General features: G+C 40.4%; 1 protein-coding gene across 21 annotated transcripts; it reads left to right on the top strand.

The window, feature by feature from the left end:
• Window positions 1–746: 746 nt before the first annotated feature.
• On the top strand, window positions 747–26,324 carry ralgapb (Ral GTPase activating protein non-catalytic subunit beta). Of its 21 annotated transcripts, none has more exons than XM_078170244.1 (33): window positions 750–898; window positions 1,981–2,201; window positions 4,921–5,123; window positions 5,358–5,524; window positions 5,620–5,806; window positions 6,127–6,258; window positions 6,630–6,808; window positions 7,332–7,400; window positions 8,574–8,725; window positions 9,923–10,157; window positions 10,767–10,802; window positions 11,651–11,852; window positions 11,945–12,112; window positions 13,136–13,250; window positions 13,712–13,859; window positions 14,002–14,066; window positions 14,175–14,319; window positions 15,838–15,959; window positions 17,329–17,511; window positions 17,757–17,905; window positions 18,824–19,011; window positions 19,208–19,311; window positions 19,488–19,640; window positions 19,816–19,881; window positions 20,333–20,542; window positions 20,824–20,982; window positions 21,170–21,338; window positions 21,481–21,603; window positions 22,551–22,687; window positions 22,794–22,902; window positions 23,153–23,231; window positions 24,792–24,940; window positions 25,991–26,324. In XM_078170244.1, exons 2-33 carry the CDS (start codon window positions 2,025–2,027, stop codon window positions 26,182–26,184), a joined length of 4,674 nt encoding a protein of 1,557 aa, XP_078026370.1. In that variant the 5' UTR covers window positions 750–898; window positions 1,981–2,024; the 3' UTR covers window positions 26,185–26,324. The 21 variants fall into 21 exon arrangements, with proteins under 21 accessions (XP_078026378.1, XP_078026377.1, XP_078026375.1 ...); XM_033628710.2 differs by having other exon boundaries at window positions 19,485–19,640; XM_033628709.2 differs by having other exon boundaries at window positions 15,829–15,959.

The following is a 26,324-nucleotide window of genomic DNA, read 5'->3' as shown; positions in this document are numbered from 1 at the left end:
AGTATTGAGGATGTTCAGTGTATCTTGTTGCTCTATGAAGAGCATTTTAACCAGGCAAACCTTTAAAAAAAATGTTGAAGGAAATATAGATAGAATCCTCTATATGTGGGTGACTGTAGCTCAGGTGATAGAGTGTGCTGGCGTTAAGTATATGTGGGGTTGGTGGCTATATCCTATGGGTGACCATTTAATACAAGTTTAGGACCTTCTCTTAGCTCCTAATTAATTCCAAACTGGATCAGGGTACCCTACTATATGGGACTGCAGTACAAATCATACCCTGCTTTTAAAAACACTATGTAACTTTTTTCATCTTATCATGTAGTATTCGCCTAAGACTGCAACACCAGAATGAAATCAGGCAGGCTTTAAGACACTTTGTGTGAATACTATTCTCCGTAATCTGTCATGTCTCCCCTAACCTAATCTTCCATTTGATTCTTTGTTATATTTTATTCAGAAAATCCTGTTACTTCCAGAAACCTTTACCATAGCTCCTGAACATCACATCAACCTAAGAGAGATGACAACATTAATAATCAGACCATTTTTTTTTTTTTTTTTTGCAAAACTAAACAATGGCTATCATAAAGACAACAGCTTTTTGGTTCAAATCTGACCAAGAGCACCTGGATGGGCACCAGGGAGAATTTTAGGGGGAACTTGTGTTCGCTAGAAGGAGCACCTTGAAGGCAGCATCATGTCTGGTGCAGTTGCTGTACCCGCACGGCAGGGGGCGACAATCTACGCATCCTGTTTCCCGTTAGCTCATCAAGCTGCAATATTCAAGCCTTGACATTGCGAAGATGGACGCTGTTATGGTGTAGACAAGGATACATAGAAAGCACAAACTGCGAGTTTCGGAGCTCTGTTATGACAACATTTCCAGTTCGTCAAGGTAAACTGAAACTCCCTTAGTTGCGTAGCAAGCGAGCAGACGTTAGCGTCTTTGCAAAGTTAGGTAGCTAGCAAAATGACAGCCAGCTCGGCTAATGTCAACGAACGGGCTAGCGCAGCGAACATTAGCTAAACTAGCTAGCAACGTCGGATCAACTGCAACGTAGTTTGAGATAACTAACTGATAAGTTAGCGCGTAGAGCCGCCGGTTTCTCTTAACGACAGCTTCTTGTCTTATCCAGAGAGACAGACATGTAACACAGAAGCCAGCCAGCAGCTAACTTCAGCATATGTCATCAGAAAGATGGGGAAGATGTTTTGATGTCAATGCTAGCTAACGTTAGCATGCTAATCATTTTCAGTACCGTTTCCTGGTTGTGATTCCTCGGTTTGTTACCGACCCAAGGTTTAAGATACAAATGGTCCTTCACTTCATTTACACTTAGATGGCATAAACGCCAGCTAGTAACGTTTTTGAAGTCGTGCTAATCAATGTCAGCCTTGATACTTTTTTATTTCTGGAAGTAGAGAGCGTAACGTTAGCATCAACAGAAAAACCTGGGCTGTTTGATGGGTCCTGTTTACTGTCAAAACTATAGCTAGCTAGCGTTAACGTTATATCAATGAACATGACTTCAGACTCTTTACATGGTTTTATCATACGCTATTTTTTTTATGCATCAACACGCCACATGGCAATTGTTTTAATACAATTCCATCTTGTTGTTCACAATGTTGCTGTTGTAAAGGTATTTACGTTTTAAGTCTGCTTTCTCACTCCACCAAAATACACGAGCTAGCTACATAAGACGATGGTAAATCAGTTAACCAAGTTAAAGTTATGCCGCGGGATGGATCTTTGATAGTCGTCAAGATCAAAACGATAATCTGAAAGAATATTGCACCGTAAGGGTTGTGCGTGTTTCTCTGTCAGCAGGGTTACATATTGACAGCTATGGAAAAGTATTCTCACAACGGGACGGAGGACACAACCGCATTAGTGCTAGATATGAGCCAAGTAGCCTTTCCATAGTTTTCCCAACTTGTCATATTAAATTGACTCTTGGATTTGTGTGTCTGCAGGTGGAGGCAGGAGGTGTGTGTAGAGTGCAGCAGACATCAGCAGCATGTATTCTGAGTGGCGCTCGCTGCAGTTGGTGGTGCAGAGTGACCAGGGCCACCTCAGTGTCCTGCACACGTATCCCACCACCGTGGGCACGGAGGTGGCAAATGCTGTGGTCAAGCCTTTGGGCACAGCTGTAAGCCCTGTTGCCACAGAGAACATCCTCAAGACAGACAAGGAGGTAAGAAGCACCGTTGTACCGTAGGTCCGTGCATGCACTATAAAATATTTGACAAATCATTTTAGTGCATTGGTAGCCTGCCAAGCTCACAGTTCCATCACAAGACTTTGGAGAGCCTGTCAGCTTCAAAACTTTTTCCCATATGAGTTAAAGGGGAATGTCTTTATGGATCCATCAGATGATGTGCTTTAGACAACATCAGTTACATCAGCGTATACCACACTGTCTGATGGTACTATCACTGTGCTAGGTTATATTTGTTGACAAATTGCTGACCATTTCATTAGAAAAATTAAAGTAAAAGCTGTTAATGTCAATATATTTTTGCATGTGGTGATGTTACATTTTAAAATGAGGATAGGCTGTACAACAGGGTTTGCAAAAAACTCAAGACATCTGGTCTCTTCAATTGTGGTTAAGCTACTAATACCAGTTTGAATCTGATGCAAAACAATTGTGTGCACATGCAGGTTAGTGCCATCACAGTGAATACACTCAAATTATTTTTGCTCTGCACAATCGGTGTTTGCTATGACATGCTGCGATTTGAACAGTAATCAAGTTATAGGAGTGTCCTCCTAAATAACTGGTGTTGTCATTAGTGCCATATGTGAGCTGCACTGACTAGGCTATTAACATGTACAATAAGAAACCAGAAAAAAAAATACAGTGGCTGCAGGCTCTTGTCCACCGCCTTTACTGCACCTCTATTTTATATCCAGATTTCTGTGTTGCTTCTTTGATAACCAATGTACGTGTGGTCAAAAGTAACTGCCATTTGCATCTCCTCCCTTACAAAAAAAAAAAAAAAAAAAAAGTCAGTGTGTTTTAGATAGATGAAATTAACTGTTCTATTTTGGAGTTTAAACATTATACTCAGTAAATACTATATACTAAGTATATTTTAGATGTTTGGTTTAAAAAACAACCCTAAAGATGTGTAATTTAAAACAGTTTTATACCCTGTTTTTCAGTACTTTGTAGAAGCACAGTAATCATCACAATGATTCTTCCTCTTTAGCATGTCATCAGGTTTGCACACCTAGATTCGTGCATTGTCTCTCTTGCTTCCCTTTATATGATCTGCACTAAAGCATTTCCATGTTTCTCTATATCATGCACCTAGCTAGGCTGTCAGATTTTTTTTGGACAAAGACCAGTGTTATGTTGGATTTGTGTTTTATCCCACTGTGTCATGAGGAGCATGCACAGTGGAGCAGGATTTATTCAAGGACCCCTGTATTTGAGTTTGTTCATCCTTCTCTTAATCCTTACCGGTTTCCTAGTTCCTGCTGTTAAAGTAATGGAATGATGCTACCACTAGCATGTGTCACTGTGAGGATGATAGCGTAGACCCTGATTTTGACCAGATGTAATGCTTGACATTAATGCCAAAGAGTTGCATTTGTATCTCATGAGATCATGAGTCCATATTTTCCTCATGCCCTCAAAGTCCATTTAAATGCCATTAGGCAACTCCCAGTTGGGCTGTCATTTGTCTTTTACTCAAGAGTGTCTGTGGTGTAGCTACGCTAGTATATAAAGGTATGACTGATGGAGTGCTTCAGAGGCAGCTTCTCCTTTCTCTGCAGAAGGCCTTGGCCTGAAACATAAGTGACACTTCCTCCTCCCTTCAGTTCACCTTTCATGTTAACAAAAGTGAGCACAGCTTAGGTACCCATATATGTTTATTTTCTCTGCATATTGTATGTGGATTATGCAAAAAACAACAACTTCTCTAACCTATATATATTCACTATATATTCAGTGATAAACAATATTAGTGTGTTTTAAAAGGGATGTTCAGAGCCCTTCTCTATGATCAGGACCATTTTTGATAGATTGGTCTTGGCTATAAAAAGCCAGATCAATTTTTGATCCTTTTTGTTTGTATGTGCCATATTAAAGCTGTCAAAAAAGTCTCCCTTGTGCTTTGATAAAACACTGGAACGTCTGCTAACGCACACTGCTGTGAGCGAATGAACCGCAGAGCTCACAGCAAGCCAGCAGTTTCAATTAATGATATGACAGCATGCTTCGGGACTCAGGAAGGGATGTGAGAGGAGCTGAGTTGGGTTCCAAGTATTTCAGCTATATCTCTCAGGTGCACTATTCATCTAAAGTGCTGCTACTGCTTTGAACTTCTCTTATGCTGAGGATAAGGCTTAGATATATCGTCCTAGTACTACTGATCCAACTGACTTTGCTCTTTTCATGACTATGATACAAAATATTGCAGGAAACTCTCAAGGAAGGGCTGTTATACAGGCTTTTAATGAAGGCTGACTTTAGGTTAAGTAGCTGTTTTTATGTAAGGGAAAAAAAGAAAGTTTGATATGGACAGATACTGAACATAGAGATTTTGACCAGGATCATGGGCAAGAAAACATAATTGGGACATCCCCTGTCGATACTGTCATCGTTGATACATTTACACCGATGTTTAAATATGACATTGACTGGAGAATGATGAACTGGTTTTCATGTATCATTTGCCTTTTGAGTATTCGCTCTGTTTTTGATTAAGCAAGAAACTTAAAGACGTGCTTTGTATTGTTATTGCCATCATTATGTTGCCCTAAACCTTTGGCCTTCCTTGTTGAGACAGTAAAACAGGTGTTCTAAACACCTTATGCTTACTCACCTGACACAGAGCACAGATGGACATAAAGGAACAGTATTATATCACAGAAATTAATGAAATTGCTTTGTTTTCTAGGTGAAGTGGACCATGGAGGTGCTGTGTTATGGCCTAACCCTTCCCCTAGAAGGGGACACTGTCAAGCTGTGTGTGGATGTGTACACAGACTGGATGATGGCCCTGGTGTCGCCCAGAGACTCGATGCCTCAGCCTGTGGTCAAGGAGCCCAATATGTACGTCCAGACCATCCTTAAACATCTCTACAACGTCTTCGTACCAAGGTATGTCAGAAATGTTCACAGGTGAGCCTTTATCTTCCATCAGCTGTAGTTTTTCAATTTAAAAGTATACATTTGTTTTTGCTCAGTGTCTGTGGATTTTAGAGGCACCCCATTTTTGATTGCTAATGTCACTTCTAATGCCTGCTGTTTTCTTACCCGTTTGTTTCTGATTCCCCCTTTCTCTCTGATTTCCTCCCTATCCCCTTATTTCAAACTCTCCGTCTCTCCCTCCAGGCCTGAACAGCACAGTCTGAACCATATCAGGCTTTGCCAGCAGGTCCTGACTGCAGTCCAGAAATTGGCACGGGAGTCTGTTTCCATGGTGAGGGAAACCTGGGAGGTGCTGTTGCTCTTCCTGCTTCGCATCAACGACACATTACTTGCGCCACCCACGGTTGGAGGTATGCCCCGCCTCGCCCTACACAACTACTCTTGATGTGTTTACTTAGTTATTAATGAGGATTGCTAATATCAATAATCCCACAATGTCTTTTAGTTGGGGTGGCAGAGAAACTGGCAGAGAAATTGATGGCAGTGCTGTTTGAGGTGTGGCTACTGGCATGTGCCCGCTGCTTTCCCACGCCACCATATTGGAAGACAGCAAGGGAGATGCTGGCCAACTGGAGACACCACCCTCCTGTTGTAGAGCAGTGGAGCAGGGTGGCCTGTGCCCTGACCTCCAGGTTAGAAAGGCATCCGCTGAACCTCTTGGATTTAGTGCTGAAAAAGGTTTCAAACAGTTTTGTTTATGCTTGAGGTATTGCTGAGTTGTTTGATAGAAATTCAGATAAAGGGTCACTTGACTTGTCTAACCTGTTGTCTAACCTGTGTTTGCAGAGAAAAGAAGCAAACCTAATTTTTAGTTAAGAGAAGTAGCCTCTAAAGTGGGAAATGGTGTATTTATGGTTGAAATATAGACAAGAGGAAAAATGATAAAATAAATATCTGTATTTTGAACTGAGTGTGATAATCTGTACCTTCCTCTCTCAATTCCTCAATCCAGGCTTTTGCGCTTTACCCACGGACCATCCTTCCCACCTTTTAAGGTTCCTGATGAAGATGCCAGCCTGATTCCTTTAGAGATGGACAATGACTGTGTGGCACAGACGTGGTACCGCTTTCTCCACATGCTTAGGTGCATAAACCCTAATATTCCTTGGTTCTGACCTTAAAAAGAGTTGTTCTTTTCCCATCAAACTATCTCCACACAAATGATTTTTCATGTGTCATAAGAGACAGAGAAGTTGTCGCACAAAGCGGAAGTGAAGTACCACATATTTTACATCCCTCTTACAATCAAATATTTCCCCTCTCTTTGTGCTTTACTTCCAGCCTTTAAAATGGCTGCATTCCCGTCTCAGTTCTGACAATATTAATGTCAGAGAACTGATTCCATTATTTCCAGGCCAAAGCAGAATCGGATATCAGCTATCCAAATCAGCTTTGGTGGCATCTGTGAGCTCTTGCCTAAAACATGAATTTTCCCCTCTATCTGTTTGTTTCTAGCAACCCAGTGGACCTGAGCAACCCTGCGATAGTGAGCACCACTCCAAAGTTTCAGGAACAGTTTCTTAACTCTAGCGGTATCCCTCATGAAGTGGTGCTGCATCCATGTTTGAAACAGCTACCACAGATCTTCTTCAGGGCCATGAGGGGCATCAGCTGCCTCGTGGATGCCTTCTTGGGTAAGAGTTCAAATGAAAAGCTCAGTCATGGGACATGTAAGAGGGAGTGTTTTGTACCTTTAAACCAAAGTGCAATAAAACATGTTAACATTACCGCTTATTTTGCAATGCATAGTGTTGTGTTTTAGGTTTTTGAAATGTGTTACTCCTACCTTCTTGGCTTTAGAATAAGAATTGACTTTATTGGCCAATTGTGTTCACATCAAATCAAAGAATACCAATTGGTGCTGGAGTGCAGGATAATACATTTAAAAATCTAAAAGATCTGTATTGTTTAGAAAAGGATGAATAGAAATGTAAAATATAGTAATTTAGTTGGGAAAATGGTACTATAATACGCACTGAGAGTCATTTTAACCATTTACAGCAATTCCAAGCAAGTAACAGTTTAACTCCTTTGCAGTTGTTACTCTGGACTGTATTCCTGAGTAAAATCAAGATGGAGGATGTCAGTCAGTAATAAATACCTGTTGAAACATTTCAATAGAAACATGTCAGTGTGATTTTTCTCTTTACACTGTAGGTGTCTCTGTTGAAAAGAGAGATGTACGGGAGAGGGTGTTCATTTTTCCTCCAGTGCTGCTCTCTCATGGTACAGACATCACCTGATACGTCACGTAATGAGATGGGCATATGATCAAGTTCTCCATAGACCGAATCACAACGTTTGTTTAACTTCCGCATTGAATACTCCCGCATCAGGTACACAAAATAAAACAGTGCTGGGCATTTGATCAGGTTTTAGCCACATAAAAAGGGCCCACCAAACAAAAAAAATCTCAGTTGAGCGTACGCTATGTGTAGAATGTTTTTACTGCCTCACCTTACTGCCAGACAGCCCTTTCTGGCAGAGAATTGAAGCTGTTATCTCAAAGCCACCAGACTCCATTGACATAAACAGAAATTTTACTTAACAGAACATAGGAGTTGTTGGTCTACCACTGTCTCAATTGGGTAGTGTCTAATGTTACGTGGAGAAAATATTCGTTGCGTAAACTTAAACTGAAATTGCTATTTTTTGTTCAGGTGGGTCTCATTAGGTGGCCAAAATATGTCATGCTGCCGTCGGTGTCCACAGCAGTACATTTCTTGGCTTCTGTGCTGGTAGATTTGATTTATCAAAGACGCAGTTAAAGCAGCACAGTACATCAGATCGGTCAGACCATCATGTTTCTATCTTTAAACATTAGTTTTACGGCTGAAAATGGCAACGTAAATATGCAAGTTGTCTGATTTCACCTGTCTCTACAGTTAAACAATTGCCAGTTGTCTACAGGGAGGTGATTGTTGTTCGCGCGATGTCACAGTGATTCGGTCTATGGATTGTTGGTGATGTTATTAACATAACATAACAGTCTGCTTTAGCAAAATGATATGTTCCACATATTCAGATTAACCTACAAGATCATGAACAAGGGGTCTCTTATGGGGGCCAAAAATCAATCAAGATTAATGGATATTAATTGTCACTGATTCGTATCTAACCATTGTTGTGCTTGTCTACCAATGAATACTATCTATGATCAAGTAACAGATTCTGAAGCCATCTCATTTGCTTCTTTGTCTCTCTCTCTCTCATAACATTAGAAATGGGGAAAATGGCTTCATATGATTACATTTAACCATAACAAGTCTGTCCACTTGAAAAGTGGGGGTTTCAAGATTGTTTTCTTTTTTGCTAATCAAAAATCTTCCCCTTCCCCCTGCTATGGGGGAAAAAAGACCTTACTCTAGTCCCCAGCTGATTTTACCTTCCTGCCCACAGGTATATCACGCCCCAGAGCTGACAGTGCCCCGCCCACCCCAGTCAACAGAATGAGCATGTCTCCGCCCCCCTCCATCACCAACACTACGCCCCCTCACAGCCGCAAGCAACGTCATGCGGTGGTCACCAAAACCACGAGCAAGAGTTCAACTGTAAGTTCAAGCATTAGATTAAACCATAACAGATAATTAGTGCTGAGTTAGAAAAGGTTTGTTTTGTAGTTGATCTACAGACAAAACAAGGCAAATATATTTCTGACACATTTTGTTGCCACACTAGCCAAGATTTGTGTGGAAGAATAGACTACTGCTGCACCTTTTGATTTTCTTTTTCTCGACGAATCTAATGTTGTTGTTTTTTTCTTTGATCAGTCAGTTTATCTAACAATTAATTTATAGATTATTTTAAGTGTAAATTTGTATTACTTGATCAATATAACAGTGAATTTACCTTAAAATCAGTATCAAAAACTTTTCGCATTTATATTTAGATAATTTTATTCAATCATCTTCTCTTAAAATCAGTGATAATTGCAGCATATTTTGAACCCTATCCCTATGTACCCTATTTGTTAGATGCCTGATCAGAAAAAAACTGAACCACCAACTCAAAAGGATTGCTAATGCTGTGACACATTATTTTAATCACTATCTATCATAGCAGCCATTTTCTTAAGCACTTCTCTTAAAACATAAAATGGTTATGACCTGGATTTATTTCATCACTGGAGTAATATGCAGTTAAGGTAATGGCAAATATATATTTGCATCAGTGTGGGGCAAGAAAAGTAACTGAAATGATTTACAGACTGTAAATGTTTAAACCATTTTCTCACTCCTGCATGACCGGTAAAGTAAACAGAAAAGTAGTGGAATAACCATGTTAGGTGACGCATGGTGTTATGTTAGCAGCAGTGCAGACAGTTCAAGTGAAGTGACCACTACTAACATAAACATGTTTGGCATGTTTATAATCCTAATATAACTGGGTGGGGACAAAAAGTAAAAAGGACGATGCTGTCTTGCTGCCGTCTTGACAAAGCGCTCTGGGAAACTTTTGCCTCAAGTGTCTGTGCATAGCAGTTGTAATTCTGTGATAAGTCATGGTACAGCTATGGGCTGCCGCTTGTTCTCTGGAGAAATCCGTGCTTTGAGTGGGCGCAGCTTGCTCTATTGTGACGCTTCAATGCATGTTTTGCAAATCAACTATTTAAATAATGGATTACATCGATGAATTGCCCCAGCACTACACAATACATGTATCTTTTCTCGTCTTATCTCTGTGTGACCTGTGAGTTACACTAATCTTGTTGTCAGCAGCCTAATCAGATATCCCTCCCCACCCTGCAGGGCAGCGGTAGTCAGCCAACCAAAGCATCCCAGCAGCAACAGCAGCAGCAGACTTCGTCCTCCCCAACACTGCTTTCAAGCCCCAACCAGAGCAGTTGGGAGACTCGGCCCTTGCCAGCCCCAGCACGGCCAAAGGTCAACAGCATCCTCAACCTGTTCGGCCAGTGGCTTTTTGATGCCGCACTCGTCCACTGTAAGCTCCACAGCGGCCTCAGCCGAGACCCCAGCATGACCGGTAAGAAGTGGGGCGATAAGGCTAATAGCGTTCCCATTTATGCATGGGCAGGTGGGTGTTTTGTGCTGTATGTGTTTTGTGGAGTTATCCGTGTTTTTGGTGTCTGTTATTTTTTACTGTATGTCTTTGGGATATCCTTTCCTTTTTTCACCATTTTCTCTGGAAGTTCTTTGTGCCTTTCTGTGTGTGGAGGGCTTGGTTAGAAGTGGCCTGGGATGAGATTTCCATCTGATTCTAATCCATTTACATCTACCAACTATTTAAACCTGGCTAAAACTGCATATATACTATAACCATATGCTAAGGACTTCATACAGCCATCCTATTGGTAAACTCATCGCTAGAGGAGTCAATGACAGCACATACAGTACTTAGCATTTGGAAAGAAATTTGGCTCATCATTGGCTCTCCATTTACTTTTCTCTTTTTGGTGTAGTGTCCTGCACGTGTCTACCATGTCTGGTTAATGTTAAAGAGTTGTAATGGGTTAAAAGTCATGTATTGAGGAGAACAAAAAAAAAAAAACAATTCATGCCTGATATGAATTGATCCCAAAATATTGGATCTGCTTTGATTTTGTGTCTCTCCACTATTTCTGTTATCTTGCAGCCTCTTTTATCCAAATTCTCCTTTCTTATAAATCTTGTAAGTAGGAACGGCAGCTTTTCTTTCCTCACTTGATTTGCGTTTTTTTTGACAAATCTTCCTGCTTTTAAGTTGAGTTCCTCATGATCATCGCCATTATCGCCATTGTTTTTCTGTTCCCACTGCTTGTCATATATAAAAGTTCACCAGCGTTCTCTCAGCGTTTCTCCAAAGGTGATGGAATGGGTTTCACCAACTGACCACTTGTCTCGACCATAACGTTGCCAGTTTGTGACAACGCCACCCTGTTTAAGTTCTCATTTATCTTTCATTTGGGTCACACTAATTCTTATTATTTAGTTTCAGACCCCCCCTCAAGTTCAGCTTTAATGTTTTGTTTTCTATAATTTCCTTTCGTATTGTCAGTTCACTTGAGTTTTGATTTTATTTGTTTGGTGCCTCAATGCATGAAGTGAATGTTCTGTACCTTGAGTGACAGTCATATAATTGCAACGGCGAGGGAGCTGACACAGGGATTTTGCTTTGTGTTCATGCAGCTGAAAACATTTTATTACCAACACACCTTGTCATGCTTTAGGTTGAACCCCTGTGGCAAACTCTTTGTGTCAGAGTTCCCTTTTGAATGCTTTTAAATGATGTGAGTGTGTGTTTGCAGTCATTGAGGTCTTTGTACTCTCTTGTTGTGATAGTGATTAAATATCTGCTTTATGGTGCTTTTTAAAAAAACAAAAAAAAAAAAACATTTTTTACTATGTTTCCTTTTTATTGTTGTGTGCATATAGTAGCTACATGTCTATGTTTGCCTGTTTCTCATACATGCATGAATACTAATGACCACATTGCAATTCAGGGTCCTTTCATTCTTTGTCTCTTCGTACTCTCTACAGCGATAGCCACTCAAGTAGGTCTGGAGCTAAGAAGGAAGGGTTCCCAAATGTCCACAGACTCCATGGTGTCCAACCCCATGTTCGACGCTAATGAATTCCCAGAGAGCTACGAGGCAGGACGGGCTGAGGCCTGCGGGACTCTCTGCCGCATCTTCTGTAGCAAGAAAACTGGAGAAGATATTCTGCCTGTTTATCTGTCCAGGTAACGTAGATATCTGTGGGAATGGGCTTTAGTGACATTGGTTGTTAGGATTTTAAAGTGCAAAATATATATTTTTCTTCCTGTCTCTGCAGATTCTACATGGTCCTGATTCAGGGTCTCCAGATCTCTGATTTTATCTGTAGACCAGTTCTGGCTTCTATCATACTCAACTCTTCTTCTCTCTTCTGTACTGACCTGAAGGGCATCAATGTGGTGGTGCCCTACTTCATAGCTGCCCTGGAGACTATTGTACCAGACAGGTGAGACTGGTTTTGGATTGTAATTAGCATATTTTAGATGCTTTTTTGGATGCATACTCGATTCTGATTGGCTATAGGGTATCCATTAAAACCTGATAATGTACACTTACTAAATAGTTTCGGTAAAATTGTCTGTTCACCTTTCTAATATGTATCTGTATCCAATAAAAGTAACCATGGCAACAGGGTTGCAGTCTCTGTTTACAACTTATTTACAAGACTGTGTGCAGGCCTTTAGTGCCTCATACTTTGAACACCAAAGGTTGGCGACACCCAAGCTGCAAGAAGTACACTGGCCCTCTGAACTTTATATCACATCAGCGATCATCTCACATCCCGCTCCCTATTTAACTCAATAATTTAAGCTGTGGCCAACAGTGACGTTATGTTACATATGGTGTATCAATATTCATGAGAATATTGATACTGATTTTGGGACAAGGCCAAAGCTGAATAGGAAGCTAGTCTTCATGTTAGCATACTGCCAACTGCACACAATGTCATTGAATGACTTTGAATCTTGCCAGCACAACATTAGCTTTTTAGCTATGAGCTGAGCAGACTGGAAATATCTTCCGTTGCCAAATCATACCTAAGGTTCGTTGTGTTTATTGGAGTAGTGAACAACAATTCCATTGCATAAGAACCCAATAAGATGTAATGATTGTTCAAGGTATTAGTTAAACCCTCAGGTGTAAACAGGGAAGCCGAGTTATGGCTTGTGAAAAACGTAAGATTTTGATCTCAATATTCATGAAAATATAAGTGAATATTTTTTTTTCTTTGGCAAGTATCCATGGTATTAGTGAGATAATGTCCTTTGAGGCGTCCCATGTCAGGAATTGATGGCCTCCCCCGTCTGCCATAAATTAGTAATAATGGACACCTTGTTGGGCATTATCCCTTACTTGTTTACTTGAAATATTCAGGGATTATATGATTTTAGTGAGATTTCTCGTCAGAGGTTTTGAGAATATTGTCTTAAGTTTATTGAAATTGATAAGATTTGTTTTACTCTATCAGGGAGCTGTCCAAATTCAAGATATATGTAAATCCTACCGACTTGAGGAGAGCCTCCATCAACATCCTGCTTGCCATGCTGCCACTGCCGCATCATTTTGGCAACATTAAATCAGAGGTAACTGCAACAGCTTTAGTATCTGAACATTTCATTTATTTTAAATCTGCCACTGTAATGCAGCATTTAGTATATTTTAGGGGTGTCACAATTCTCTAAAATCCATGATTCGATTAGACTTTCGATGTTTAGGCCACGACTTGATTAAGTTTTTGATTTAAACTTTTTTTTCCAGTACTGAGGGCTATGCTACTGTCGAGACTATCGAGTCTTGATTCATAAAGATCAGCAGATTGAAGTTTGTTTGCCAGGCCATTTACGTTTTCAGATTCTTTTTTTGGAATCATTTTAATCGATTCTTGATTTAGAATTGAAATTGTGACACCCCTAGTTTGTTTCTGGGTTTGTGGTATGAATTGAATCATTTTTTTATGTGAAATCCTTGTTGAAACATTTTCTGTGTCATAAAGCTCAAACAGGTATGCTTGTTTTTTTTTTACCATGTCAATGTTTTGCTTTAGGTTCTGTTGGAAGGAAAGTTCAATGAGGAGGATGGGTGGCCTCATGACCAGCCCGTGTCCTTTCTGTCTCTGAGGCTACGTCTCGTCAATGTCCTTATAGGAGCACTTCAGACTGAGACTGACCCCACCAACACACAGCTCATCCTGGGTATCTACTAGCTTCTTTATCTATTTACTTTGCTCCTCCATATTACTTTTGCAGTATATTTGCTACTTAAACCTTTTTTGGACTGTGATAAAGTCTGTTATTCTCTGTGTTGTTAAACTTTTGACACCCCCACCCCCCCCAGGTGCAATGCTAAATATTGTTCAAGACTCAGCACTGTTGGAGTCCATAGGTGCACAGACTGAAACAGTAAGGCTCAGATCACTGCTGTTCTCTACTGATGAATGATTAACATTTTATAATACTAGCAGCAGTGATGGATTGGACATCAAGATGACTGTGTTTTTGTGGTGGTAGGGGAGTATAGATGGGAGCCACATGACGGTGAGGAGTCAGAGTCACAGCCGTACCAACAGTGGCATTAGTTTCACGAGCGGGGGAAGCACGGAGGCCACAAGCCCAGACTCTGAGCGTCCTGCCCAGGCCCTGCTCCGAGACTACGGTAAGACACACAGCTGCTCCACATACACTAATATCCTTGTGTGCGCTGAATTAACACAGTGATGCCAACTTTGGTCAGATCAAGCATAACTAATTAACACATTTGTTGTTTGTAGCTAACGTGGTTAAAGTGGTATGCAGAGTTAAGAAGCGTTGGGTAAAATGTCTTTGTAGGTGATACCAAAGTTATTTGCTGTGATGCTGTGTTGTTAAACATCTGTTTGGCACTGGGACGTATGGAGTGTTCGGGCTGTTTGCCTTTTTTCTCTTACTGATTGGTTGTAACAGTGTTGCCTAATCAAAAGCATTTCAAAGATTCTGTTGTTTCCTCAACAGGGCTGAGCGACGTTTGACTTAATTAATATGTTGGACATTGTGATGTTAGAGGCATTTATGTAATTTATTTCTTCTTTAATAATAAATTAATGAGGACTGCTCTCATTTAATGTTGTCCACAAGTTTATATCTACTTTTTATATCTACTTTCCCCAAACACTTTTTACATATGGGCGACTTTGTGTCGCAGGAAATGGGAGGGGGGGTTCCTGTGGGAGAGGATGGTTACATTGTGTTGTGAGGCTCAGTGCTGGACAGGAAGATCAAGAATTATAAGAGTGGCTATGGGTCTCGAGACAGATGTTACTTACACTATAGCCAATTTAGGGTTTTAGGAGGTATGTTTTTGCTCATTTTAAATTTAAAGAATTATTAAAAATGGAGCCAGATAGAGAGGTTTAATACAGAAGCCTCAACATAATTACATTTTAAAGCATTATGTTGTGTGTTTAGACCTCCTCAGGTTCTTTAGTTAGAATCTCTGAAATGGATAGTCAGCTAGAAATGATTACCCTGCATGGGACAAAATTAACAACAGTTAAGGTACTGGAACTGCGTAGAGGTAAAATTTTAGTTTTGTCACAGCCTTTACTTAAGGCTCTGTGACTTCCACTGGTTAATACTTTTTTTCTGGATTTATTCAGGCAACTTGACGGTTGTTCAACAGAAAGTCAGCCTTAATTTTGTGGTGATTTTTTTTCTTAGAACTGCACACGAAGCAGCAAAACATATCCCAAGAAATTCTAACCTTTTACAAATTTGTATATAAATTCAATTCACAGAAAACCCATGAGGTAATAAAAACAGTATATTTATGGTTCATGTAATTGTGTAATAAATATGTAACTTATTAATATATACAGTTTTGGATGATTATATCATTCGTAGAGTTATATTTTCTTAAAGTCAAAAGTCTAGTCAAAGTCAAAACTTGATCGCTCAGCTCTTTTCCTCAGCAGTTTATTTCTATTTCTACCAACATTTTTCTCAACATTGTGTGCTGTACTGATTTCAAACTCCATTCTAATGCATGTTTTCAGTACCAAGACATATCTAATAATGCGGCATCCAGGACATTTTGCCTGTTGTCCTGTTTACCTTGCCTGTGTTGCCTGAATCCTGCTTTGCTCTGTTCTTTGCGGTGTTTGGTATTTCGGGGTGTTATATGGTCTAGCTCTTCCAGATACGGCGGCAGGCCTGCTGGTGCGCAGCATCCACCTGGTCACTCAGAGACTCAACTCACAGTGGAGGCAAGATATGAGCATTTCACTGGCTGCCCTGGAGCTGCTGGCCGGGCTTGCCAAGGTAAAGATACAACGTCTGATACACCACAAAGAATAAGTATAATAATCTACAGTCATTACTCGCCTGCCAGGCCAGGCTGAAACACTTAAATTTAGTTTCAGATCAGCCGTGTTTCAAACAGCAGAAGCTGTTTATTACCACTTCAGCAAACACTCACTTTATAAAACCACAGGTGTTTTACAGGTGAATACTGGATTTTCTACTCCAAAAACATTGTCGGAAAACATTATAGAAAAAAAGAAACCCTGTTACCATAGAGACTGATGACCTGAAACTAAAGCCCGGTTCAGACCAAAGAATCGCAACAAGACAAAACCGTTTTAGAATGATGCAGGGAAAAGTTGCAGCAGTGTGAACTGGCCTGTCTCAGCTCGACTCAGGTCGCCTGATGGTGTTGAATGCAACTTAGCTTCTCAAGTTGCCAGTGGCTGGTTTTACAAGGTAAGGCACATCATCTGTTTCAACAGCCAATAAAATTGTAGTGAAGTCCACTGGCAAGGTCAGCTACCTTGCTGCTTAATGTTATGACAACAGCTCTCTGACCCCACCGAACCCATCTCTTTAACATTCCTGTGGGTGTTGACACGTATGTCCGTCTCCTCACGGTGTGTCAGTGTTGAACAGTGGGTAGCTGCTGGTTCCTGCATATGAGCATGTCACACACACAGATACACACTAACAGATTAATCACCACTGGTTGTTGTGGTGTATTTATTATGAATACTGTCCATCTGAATCTCTGGTCATTTTGTTTATGTTTTCGCTGTTTTTTACCATTACAAATGCAACTATAGCAAGTATCTCACTATCACTATCCTCATTCACATTTTAAGAAGCTAAATGTTATATTCAGCTGCAAAATAAGCCTGAAAAGCTGGAAGTCAGAATGGAAGTACAGACAGTTGTTGCTATTGAGATGATACATCGTCTTGTCTAGTTGCATCAGTGAAAACTAGCAGGTTTTTAGAACATTGTAAATTGGTGCATTGCAAGTAGTTTCAAGTTACAGCTTGTCTTGTCGGTAATCTGTGGTCTGAACTGGGCTTAACTATGTCAGCAGGATCTTAACCCCTGCTCCATGTTGTTATTATTAATGCCAAGGCCAAGGTAACATTGAGGTTTCAGTAAAATTGATATAAATGCTAGTCCTAACAGTACTGTAACTTAACTTAAAAACTTATTTTAAACCTCAAATGATCAAATGTATCATAATCAGTAAAATAACCAATATCTGATCAATATCTAAAAGAAACCAATCTCAGCAAAGCCTAAAAAAACCTGTTCACACATGCGTAAAAGAAAGTATTTCATAATGTAGCTTACATTGTATTGTACATTGTACTGAATTTTTTGTATTTGTCTTAACCAGGTAAAGGTTGGAGTGGACTCTGCAGATCGTAAACGCGCAGTCAGCTCTATATGTGGGTACATTGTGTACCAGTGTAGCCGTCCAGCTCCTCTTCAGTCCCGAGACCTGCACTCCATGATTGTAGCTGCCTTCCAGTTTCTGTGTGTGTGGCTCACAGAACATCCTGACATGCTGGATGAGAAGGTACCTTTAAAGACTGAATTAATTTCCCTTATATAGTAGAGTTCTGTTTGGTAAAATTTAACTCAACCAAGAACATACGGAAGATTGGATTCCTTGCCATTTCTCAGAGAAATTATTTTCTCAGAATTTTACAGGAACACTTTGTTGGTAATTATGTTTAATGTAGTCTTAGCCTCATGTATGTGGAAAGAAAAATTGCACTCCTGCTCTGAGATTCTGTCCTTTATCCTTTTCATTTGGATCAGGATTGTTTAGTAGAGGTGTTGGAGATTGTGGAGCTAGGAATCTCTGGCAGCAAATCCCGACAGGAACAGGAAGTCCGACATAAAGGGGAGAAGGAGCACAACCCAGCTTCAATGAGGGTGAAGGACGCTGCTGAGGCGACTTTGTCCTGGTGAGATTCCTCAAAGTTTCTACAATATGGATCTGAAACTACAGTTTGTTAATCGGGTTAATACACTGTGTCCTGTCTGTATATTCAACAGACAGATTTTTCTTCTTCTTCTTCAAAAAAGAAATTGTAATATATTTGCATAAAACCATCATCATTCTATCATCTGCATCTTGGTGACATCCAGACAGCACTGTGTGACTGACATATAAATGCCATGAACTGGGAACGTCAGCAAACACTAGCTTTCTAGCCATGGCGTCTCCTTATCTACAAGCATAGACACTAATCTTAATTTGCACAATGGTCATTGACAAGCTTGCAAACAAATGTCCATTGTAGAAAAGCACATTAGGACTGCTAATGTTCCTTTGCATACTAAATAGCCTGCAAACTGACGTTCAGTTTTCAGTTCAGATCACTTAGCTCGTCTGCTGTAGCAGTCACGACTGCTTGCAATGATGCAGATAGCCAATCACAAAGTTAACATTATATCTATGTCAGGGCATTTGCAAACTGAAGACAAGCATAATACAATCAGTTCATCACCAGCTTAAGAACTTAGCTGCAAGTGTCAAAATCAGTCAGTTTTTATGAGCTTCTATGGCAGTTACTACCGATATTGGGAGAGTGTTGTTGCCTAAGCGCAGCACCCACCCAAAAGTTTTTATTCTTTTCAATGATAAAATGTTATTTGCAATTCATTTTAATATTGCTTAGAATTTTTTTTATCCCAAAAATAATTTTGTAACTTGGTTGGACTTCCTATCTTAGTTGCTGTACTGAATTATGTATTTCCCTGCTGATACAATGACCTAGTTTCCCCAGGTTTCCTGCTGAACCTGGACACAGCACACAGACGGCTATTAGAAAGTAAAAGGTACTATCCCTGTTGACCCAATTTGCTGTGGTGTTCCCCAGTATTATGCAGGTGTTGGGGGCATTCCCTTCCCCCAGCGGGCCTGCCTCCACCTGCAGCCTGCTGAATGAAGACACCTTGATTCGCTATGCCAGACTCAGTGCCACAGGAGCCAGCAACTTCCGCTACTTTGTCCTGGACAACTCGGTCATCCTGGCCATGCTGGAGCAACCTCTCGGCAATGAGCAGAGTCAGTAGCTTGTCCTCCATCCTTTGACGTCATACAGTTTGTCGTGATATTGAGGAGATTTGTGGTCTTGCTTGGTTCATTTTGAATGCTAAAGTAAAGACTGTGTCACCCGCCATGTACCAAGCACTAGTTATGTAAAATGAATTACCAACAGGACATCCTGTTTCTCCATAAATGAGCATCTCTGTCCTCACAGACCCCAGTCCATCAGTGACAGTTTTGATCCGAGGGACAGCTGGCAGACATGCCTGGACCATGCAGCTCTTCCACCAACCCAGAGGAGCTCGGGCCACTCAGAGGGTGAGATCACTCTGCAGTTTTCTTTATCATAAAACATAACAATGCTAAACCAATACCACTTCAGAAATGTTGTTAAAATGCCATGCTTGAGCTTTGCTTTTGTAAAACCTCCACATCTGTTTTGCTCATAACACCACTCTGCCCCATATTCGTCTCCTTCTCTCCTTCCACAGCAGATGTTTGTTCCAGAGGGCCGTCCAACGCCTAACAATGATGTGGGTATCAGATACAACGTCAAGCAGAGGCCCTTCCCAGAAGAGGTGGATAAGATTCCTCTTGTCAAAGCTGATGTCAGCATTCCTGACTTGGATGACATTGTCAGCAAAGAGGTGAGATTTGCTTCCTGTTGAACCCTGTTATTGATCTTGTATCCGTTACAACTTATGACTAGTTAAATTATCCTACTTCTTGCACAAGCTACAACAAGACTGTTTGTTGTCATGGCAAAAATAGAGCCATGCAGTAAATTAATTGCTCATATTATTTGTTATTATATAAACTCAGGTGTGTTGTATGGGCTGGCAGGATGATTCGAAAGCTACAAATACACTGATGAGTAATTACCCACACGTGAGTTGTTGGAGAGATGAAATTTCACTTGGGTGTCTCTTGGAAAAAGGGTGTAATCATCTGGTTTGGTGGGAAACATGATTGATCTTAGATGATGCGCATTTTTTTTTTTTCAATCCAATGCAATACCAATAAATAATAAATAAATAGCACAGAGTTGAGTCAATGCCTCTCTGACACTGTGCTGAGAAAGTGAACATTAAAAGCTTTCAAAAGACTGAATTTATTGAAGAGCTGTTGCACTGGATTGGATGAGATTGTATAGTTTTAGCTAATGCCAATGTTTTAAAGCACAGGTGAACACTAGTGATTGTTTGGGAGGTGACACCTCAGTGTTTCGACCGTGGGACTTTCCCTTTGTGGGTTAATGCTGGGTTTATGCAATCAAGTGCCATTCATCAGCCACAGCCTCTTAAAGTTATCTTTCTTTAATGCCCCTTCTTCTTTTCAGCTGGAAGTTCAGCATGACAGGCTTCGTGTTCAGATGACCAAGCAGATAGAGTATGAGAACGCCTTGGAGCGGCACAGCGAGGATATCTGGAAGTCCAAGCCTTACCCTGACCCACAGACAGACTGCAAACCTCCTCCACCCTCGCAGGAGTTCCAGACAGCACGCCTCTTCCTCTCTCACTTTGGCTTTCTGTCTCTGGAGGCACTCAAGGTTGGCAAACATAATTTGTCTGATCATGGCTGATGCGAAAGTCTCTCGGATTGAAGTTATAAAAAGCATTTTCTTCCAAAATTAAACCTTAAATTATACTTTATTTCTGCTGGTACTTTTACATTGTGATTCTATTGAAGTCAGAGGAATAAGTCATCTGAATAAATTATATCGTTGATGATATTGTAATGTATAAAGCATGAACAATAGATACATTTATAATATTGTTAATGTTAATATAGTTTATATAGAATGTATGTATATTTATTTGTCATTGATAGGAGCCCAACAACAGTCGTCTACCTCCTCATCTGATTGGCCTGGAGTCATCCCTGCCAGGGTTTTTTGATGACATCAGCTACCTGGACCTGCTTCCCTGCCGACCATTTGACACTGTCTTTATTTTCTACGTGAGGGCTGGACAGAAAAGTAGCCCCGAGGTAAGGGACCTTGAAACAGATTCTGTATAAAATAAAACTATACACTGTGTAATGATTGACCAGTTTGGCTTGTATTTAACTACAGCTGGAATGAAATGGCTTGAGTTTAACTTGAAAACGTAGTACATGTGTTGACCATAAAATATGTAAAAAAGAATGGGTGTTTCGATGTGCTTGCGGCGATCAGATCCTGCGGAATGTGGAGTCGTCATCTAGCGTCCAGCCCCACTTTTTGGAGTTCCTGCTGTCCTTGGGCTGGCCTGTGGACGTGGGACGCCACCCAGGGTGGACAGGACACCTAGATACCAGTTGGTCCCTTAACTCCTGCTCCGATAGCAATGATATACAACAAACGGGTAAGCTACTAAGTTATCTACAGCATTAGATCTGAGGAAGACCTTGGATGAATGCACGTCATGGCATCTGTTATTTATCTACGTGGTCGATGTTCATGGTAACTGAGTCAGTGTTGAGCTTTTAATTTTTTTTTCACTGTAGATGATGCAGCTACTCCTGAGGACACAGGAGGTTCAGTGTTCAACGGGGAGAAGAAAGTTTTATACTATGCTGATGCTCTGACAGAGATTGCCTTTGTTGTTCCATCTCTAACAGAAAACTCTGGTCAGTATTTATTACCTTGATTATGATTTGATAGACATTGTATATGATGGAAACCGGGGATGTGCTGATTGTGAAATTCTGGGCAGATACCGATGTTTAAAATAACATTTTGGCCGAGAGCTGATACTGGGGTTTTTTTTGTAGTTATTTATTTTGTTTTTGTTGTTATATAATCCCCCTTGTGTGCCAGGGAAACAAATAAATCTTCATCATAACTATTTTAAAGTCATTCAGCCCTACTTTACGCTGTCTTTGATTGAGCATAAATTCAGTCATACAAATTTATGAAATAACTTTTAGAATAACCTTTCAAATTTAAACATCTTTGTAATAATTGCTTTAAAAGCCTTTTTACTCTATATAATCATCATTTCCTAATACCTATTTCATGTTAAAACCTCAACATATTTCTCCTTCAAAAAGTTGTATTTGTTCACATTTCTGGGCAAAGACTACATTTTACAAAATGACATTGAACACATCATGATAATGTTACAATTTACTTTTGCTCAGTACTCATTTCTAGCTCCAGTCACTTGCTGCTTAGAGCTGATGTTAAGCTCTTCTCCTGCTGATTTCAACACAGACTTGTTGTTCACAAAAATAATTGGGTGTGTCCCCTGATGTGTCGATAGTGAGTTTTCTGTGTCCTTTCTTCCTGAAGGTGTCCCAGGAAAGATATCTGTTTGTCTGATGTCTGTTTGTCCCAGATACACTTTCAATTTGTCTTTGGGACATTGTTAGTCTTGTTTTCTGCTTTTTAGCCTCTCATAATTTACGTGACACAATAAATAATTATAATTTTTGCTGTTAGGCTGATGACAATCAACGAGGCGAATATTGGCCAATACTGATGTTTGGCTGAGAAATTGGTGCATCCATAATGAAAATCCAGTGAGGTATTACAGGTTGATAAAATTGCCATTTTTTCCTTTGCTCTTTCTCAGAGGAGTCATCAGTGCACAGTGACTCCACAGTGGAAGCAGACACGAACACAGACCTCATGCCTGGTTTAAACAAACAACCTAATCTCACACTGGAGCTGTTCCCCAACCATTCTGAAAACCTGGAGTCTGCCAAAAAGGTAAAGTTTGCCTTATGTTAGAGTGTCTGAACTGTATGCAGACAGCACTGATGAGGATTTATGTAGTCTTTGCTGAAACTCATTATGAGTTGTACTATTTCTGTAGCTGAGTCCTTTGGTAAAGACAAAGAGGTCATCGACTGGAAAGTCCTTCCCACCACTGGGTCCGGAGACGAAGGTGTTTGTGGTCTGGGTAGAGCGCTTTGATGATATTGGTAGGCACATGCTCTTTATATTGCCCCCCTGTCCTATCATTTGAGACTATTAGTTGTGGAGAAAAATTTATTGTCTCTCTCCATAGATTCTATTCTGTTTCTTTCTCTAGCATTTTGTCTTGTACATTTAGTAAATCTTATAGTAATTACTTAACATGTGTAGCCTTAAAAGGTGGCTATAGATAAGCTTTTCTTAAGTATGTGACCAATGAAATGAGGAATGTGAGTTTCTTTGTTTCTGTGTTTCTAGAAAACTTCCCCTTGTCTGATCTCTTGGCGGAAACCAGCACGGGCTTGGAAACCAGCATGAGCAACAGCACTTCCTGCAGGTATTCAGAAGTTTACACTCAAAGCACTCTGCTGCCAGTATGGAGAACTTACGGTACATGAACCGGTTTTGGTCAGGTGCAAAAAGGAAGAACAAAAAAAAAAAAAAAAAAATGCAAACAGCATGTGCTCTCACATGCAGGACAACACACAGTACCCAAGCATACCTTGCAAAACAGGAAGTACAATATGCAGCGTGTGCAAAAGCAGGCAGAGAAATGGAACTGTGGCAGGGCTGTGACAATCGTTACAAGTGTGAAGTTGTTTAAAGGAAAATTCAGTTTCTGCGAAACACGATTCAAATGTATCTTGTTTTGGCCACCGCTTTTTAGAGGTGAGATAACATGCTACTCATCATCTTCACTGTGAAGATCAGATAGATTGACGTGACCTGAAGCCACATAACATAAACAAGACAGAAACCCGCAGATTCACCACAATGATGTTTTTGTTTAAGGAGAAAAGCTCAAGGTGATGTCTTATTTTATTGCTCTGAATGTTGCATACAGCTTCTTTAAGGTCTTACATGGGCTAAGTGGACATTAAATGAAGGACAGTTGGCAACTACCAGAGAGGACTGTGTTGTCCAATACAGACGTAGGAAGATTGGGCAAACATTCTTGTCAGTCAGAGCCACGTACTATTGGAATAGTCTTCCCATTGGATTAGGAGAGAGCACTAATTACCAAGCTTTGAATATAAATTCAAGCGATAGCTTAAAGCTAACCAAACTTACAGTCATGAGTCATTATACCACCTCATCTCAGGCACTGCTGTCACATGCCCTTTTCGTTTTCACATATCTGCTACTTTTGTAATGTTTTATGTATTGTGTTGTTTTGTGTTGTACTGTAGTGCTTGCTGAAGCATTGTATTAAGGACATGAGGACATTACTTTGTAATAACCTGCCTAGGAGCTACAGATGGAAGTTAGCCTATTAGCTAGCTCTGGCACATTTACGTTGAGGTGGAAACTGATACTTGATTAATGTGCACTGTCCCTGGTAAATAAACAAATACAAAAAACAAGACCACAAGCCTCAAACAGACTTAAATGGCTTGTATTTTACCAAATTCACAATGCCCTTTTGAGAGAGAGTTGTCTGGAGGTGTGTGATTTGATACATGACAACAGCTCATTTAAAAGTGACATATCTAATTTTCTAAGTAGCCGGGTCTCCTAAAAGATAATGAGTGGCATATGTGAAGATTGCTAAGTTTTTCTTATTTTCAGAGCAATCGAAGAAGCTATTTTGTGCAATTAAAATGCTAAAAAGCAGCACCACAGGAGAATACCAGTCAGGCACAGACACATTTTCTCTGCCTACATAATTGTTTAATGTGGAGTAAAGTCTGTTGGCATTTACACCTGAGTTCAGTTAAGTTCTACATGTGTCTGTCAAGATACATGTTACTGACAAGTATAAATGAGGTCATGGGAGTGTAAATGTGGTGCTTTTATTTTTTCTGTATTGTATTGTTCCAGTGTTTCTCAGTTGTTCTATATTAATTTATCATCATTAAAGCACCATCCTCTGTTTTTCTAATTGTTCCTGCTGCAGGTCAGGGTTACTAGAGAAGGATGTTCCTCTGATCTTCATCCACCCTCTGAAGACGGGGCTTTTCAGGATCCGGCTGCATGGAGCCGTGGGTAAATTTGGCATGGTGATTCCCCTGGTGGATGGCATGGTGGTCAGCCGCAGAGCACTAGGTAATGGTTTATATGGCTCTCTCTCTGTTTATTCCTCCCTACCATGCATCAGAAAGAACAAAGACAATAAGTATAAATGCATAACAGTTTCCATAGGGAATCTAATAGGATCATTGATGAGCTTCTGGAAATGCGCTCACATAAATATTTTAAAGCTGGCATTTGAGTTTCAAATGCATAGGAAACAAACTCCACTTAATCTGTTTATATTGTTTGTCAGTGCGGAAGTTGTGGCTTGTAACACACCAGTAAGATTTATGGGGATGTAATGGAATCTAGCGGTGAGGATTGTAGATTGCAACCAGCTGAAACTTCTCCTGGTCAGAATTTCTTTAGTGTTTGTTCAGAAGGTTTATAGCGGGAACCAAATTATCAGCAAAAGTCTTTTCCTCTTCAAAGCTGTGGTCCAGGTGAGTGATGCCGTCAAAAATAATATTGCAGTTTCACGTTACAAATCAGTGTTTCTCTGACACAGACAGCCTGCTTGCCTGGCACTTGCATATTTGCTTACCTTTTTCTGACCCAGATATTCAGTTTTTTTTGTTTTTTTTACCATGAGCCGAATTATCCACAGAAGTCTCCTCCTCTCTAAAACATACGAATCCTGTGAATTCACTTGGTAAAAACACTGAATAAAGCAGTTAATGTTACAAATGAGTTTTTTTTCTATGCTGTTTGGCATGTTGGACACAGGCAGCTAACCAAGCACCTGCTCATCTGTGCTCATCTTTCTATTCTGATAACTTAGTATCCAGACGTTAAGGAGGTTTTTACAGGGAGCCAAATTATTTGCAGAGGTTTTTTGCTTTTCAAAACAAACAGATTCAGTAATTTGAAGTGCTAAAAACACTGAATGAAGCGGTTTCACTTTAAACAATGGGTCCTTCACACCCTGATTTTTATCATCACTACTTTTAACCTGCAAGGACTTACTGTAGCTTTACATTTTCATGCACTTTCAGTTGTTAGTTGTCTTTGTACACAGTCTCAAAACTCTCCTATTTGACTACTTTGACTTGACAAGCTTGTGTGTTTGCATCCTCCTCCTAGGGTTTCTCGTGCGCCAAACGGTCATCAACGTGTGCCGACGGAAGCGTCTGGAAAGTGACTTGTACAACCCGCCTCACGTGAGGCGGAAGCAGAAAATAACAGAGATTGTCCAGCGTTACCGCAACAAGCAACTGGAGCCCGAGTTTTACACCTCGCTCTTCCACGAGGTGGGGGAGGGAAAGCCTCACCTCTAACCCCCCTGCCCTGTCCTAACACTGGCTCACAAGCGCACACAACACACACACACACACACACACACACACACACTCTTATCCTATACTCATACACCATTTACAACTGTGCGTGTACACACACACACACACACACACACACA

This window comes from Epinephelus lanceolatus, chromosome 8 (genome assembly GCF_041903045.1).
Source record: "Epinephelus lanceolatus isolate andai-2023 chromosome 8, ASM4190304v1, whole genome shotgun sequence".
Classification (NCBI taxonomy): domain Eukaryota; kingdom Metazoa; phylum Chordata; class Actinopteri; order Perciformes; family Serranidae; genus Epinephelus; species Epinephelus lanceolatus.
Note: the sequence above shows the minus strand (reverse complement) of the source record. Positions and strands in the feature narration are given on the sequence as shown.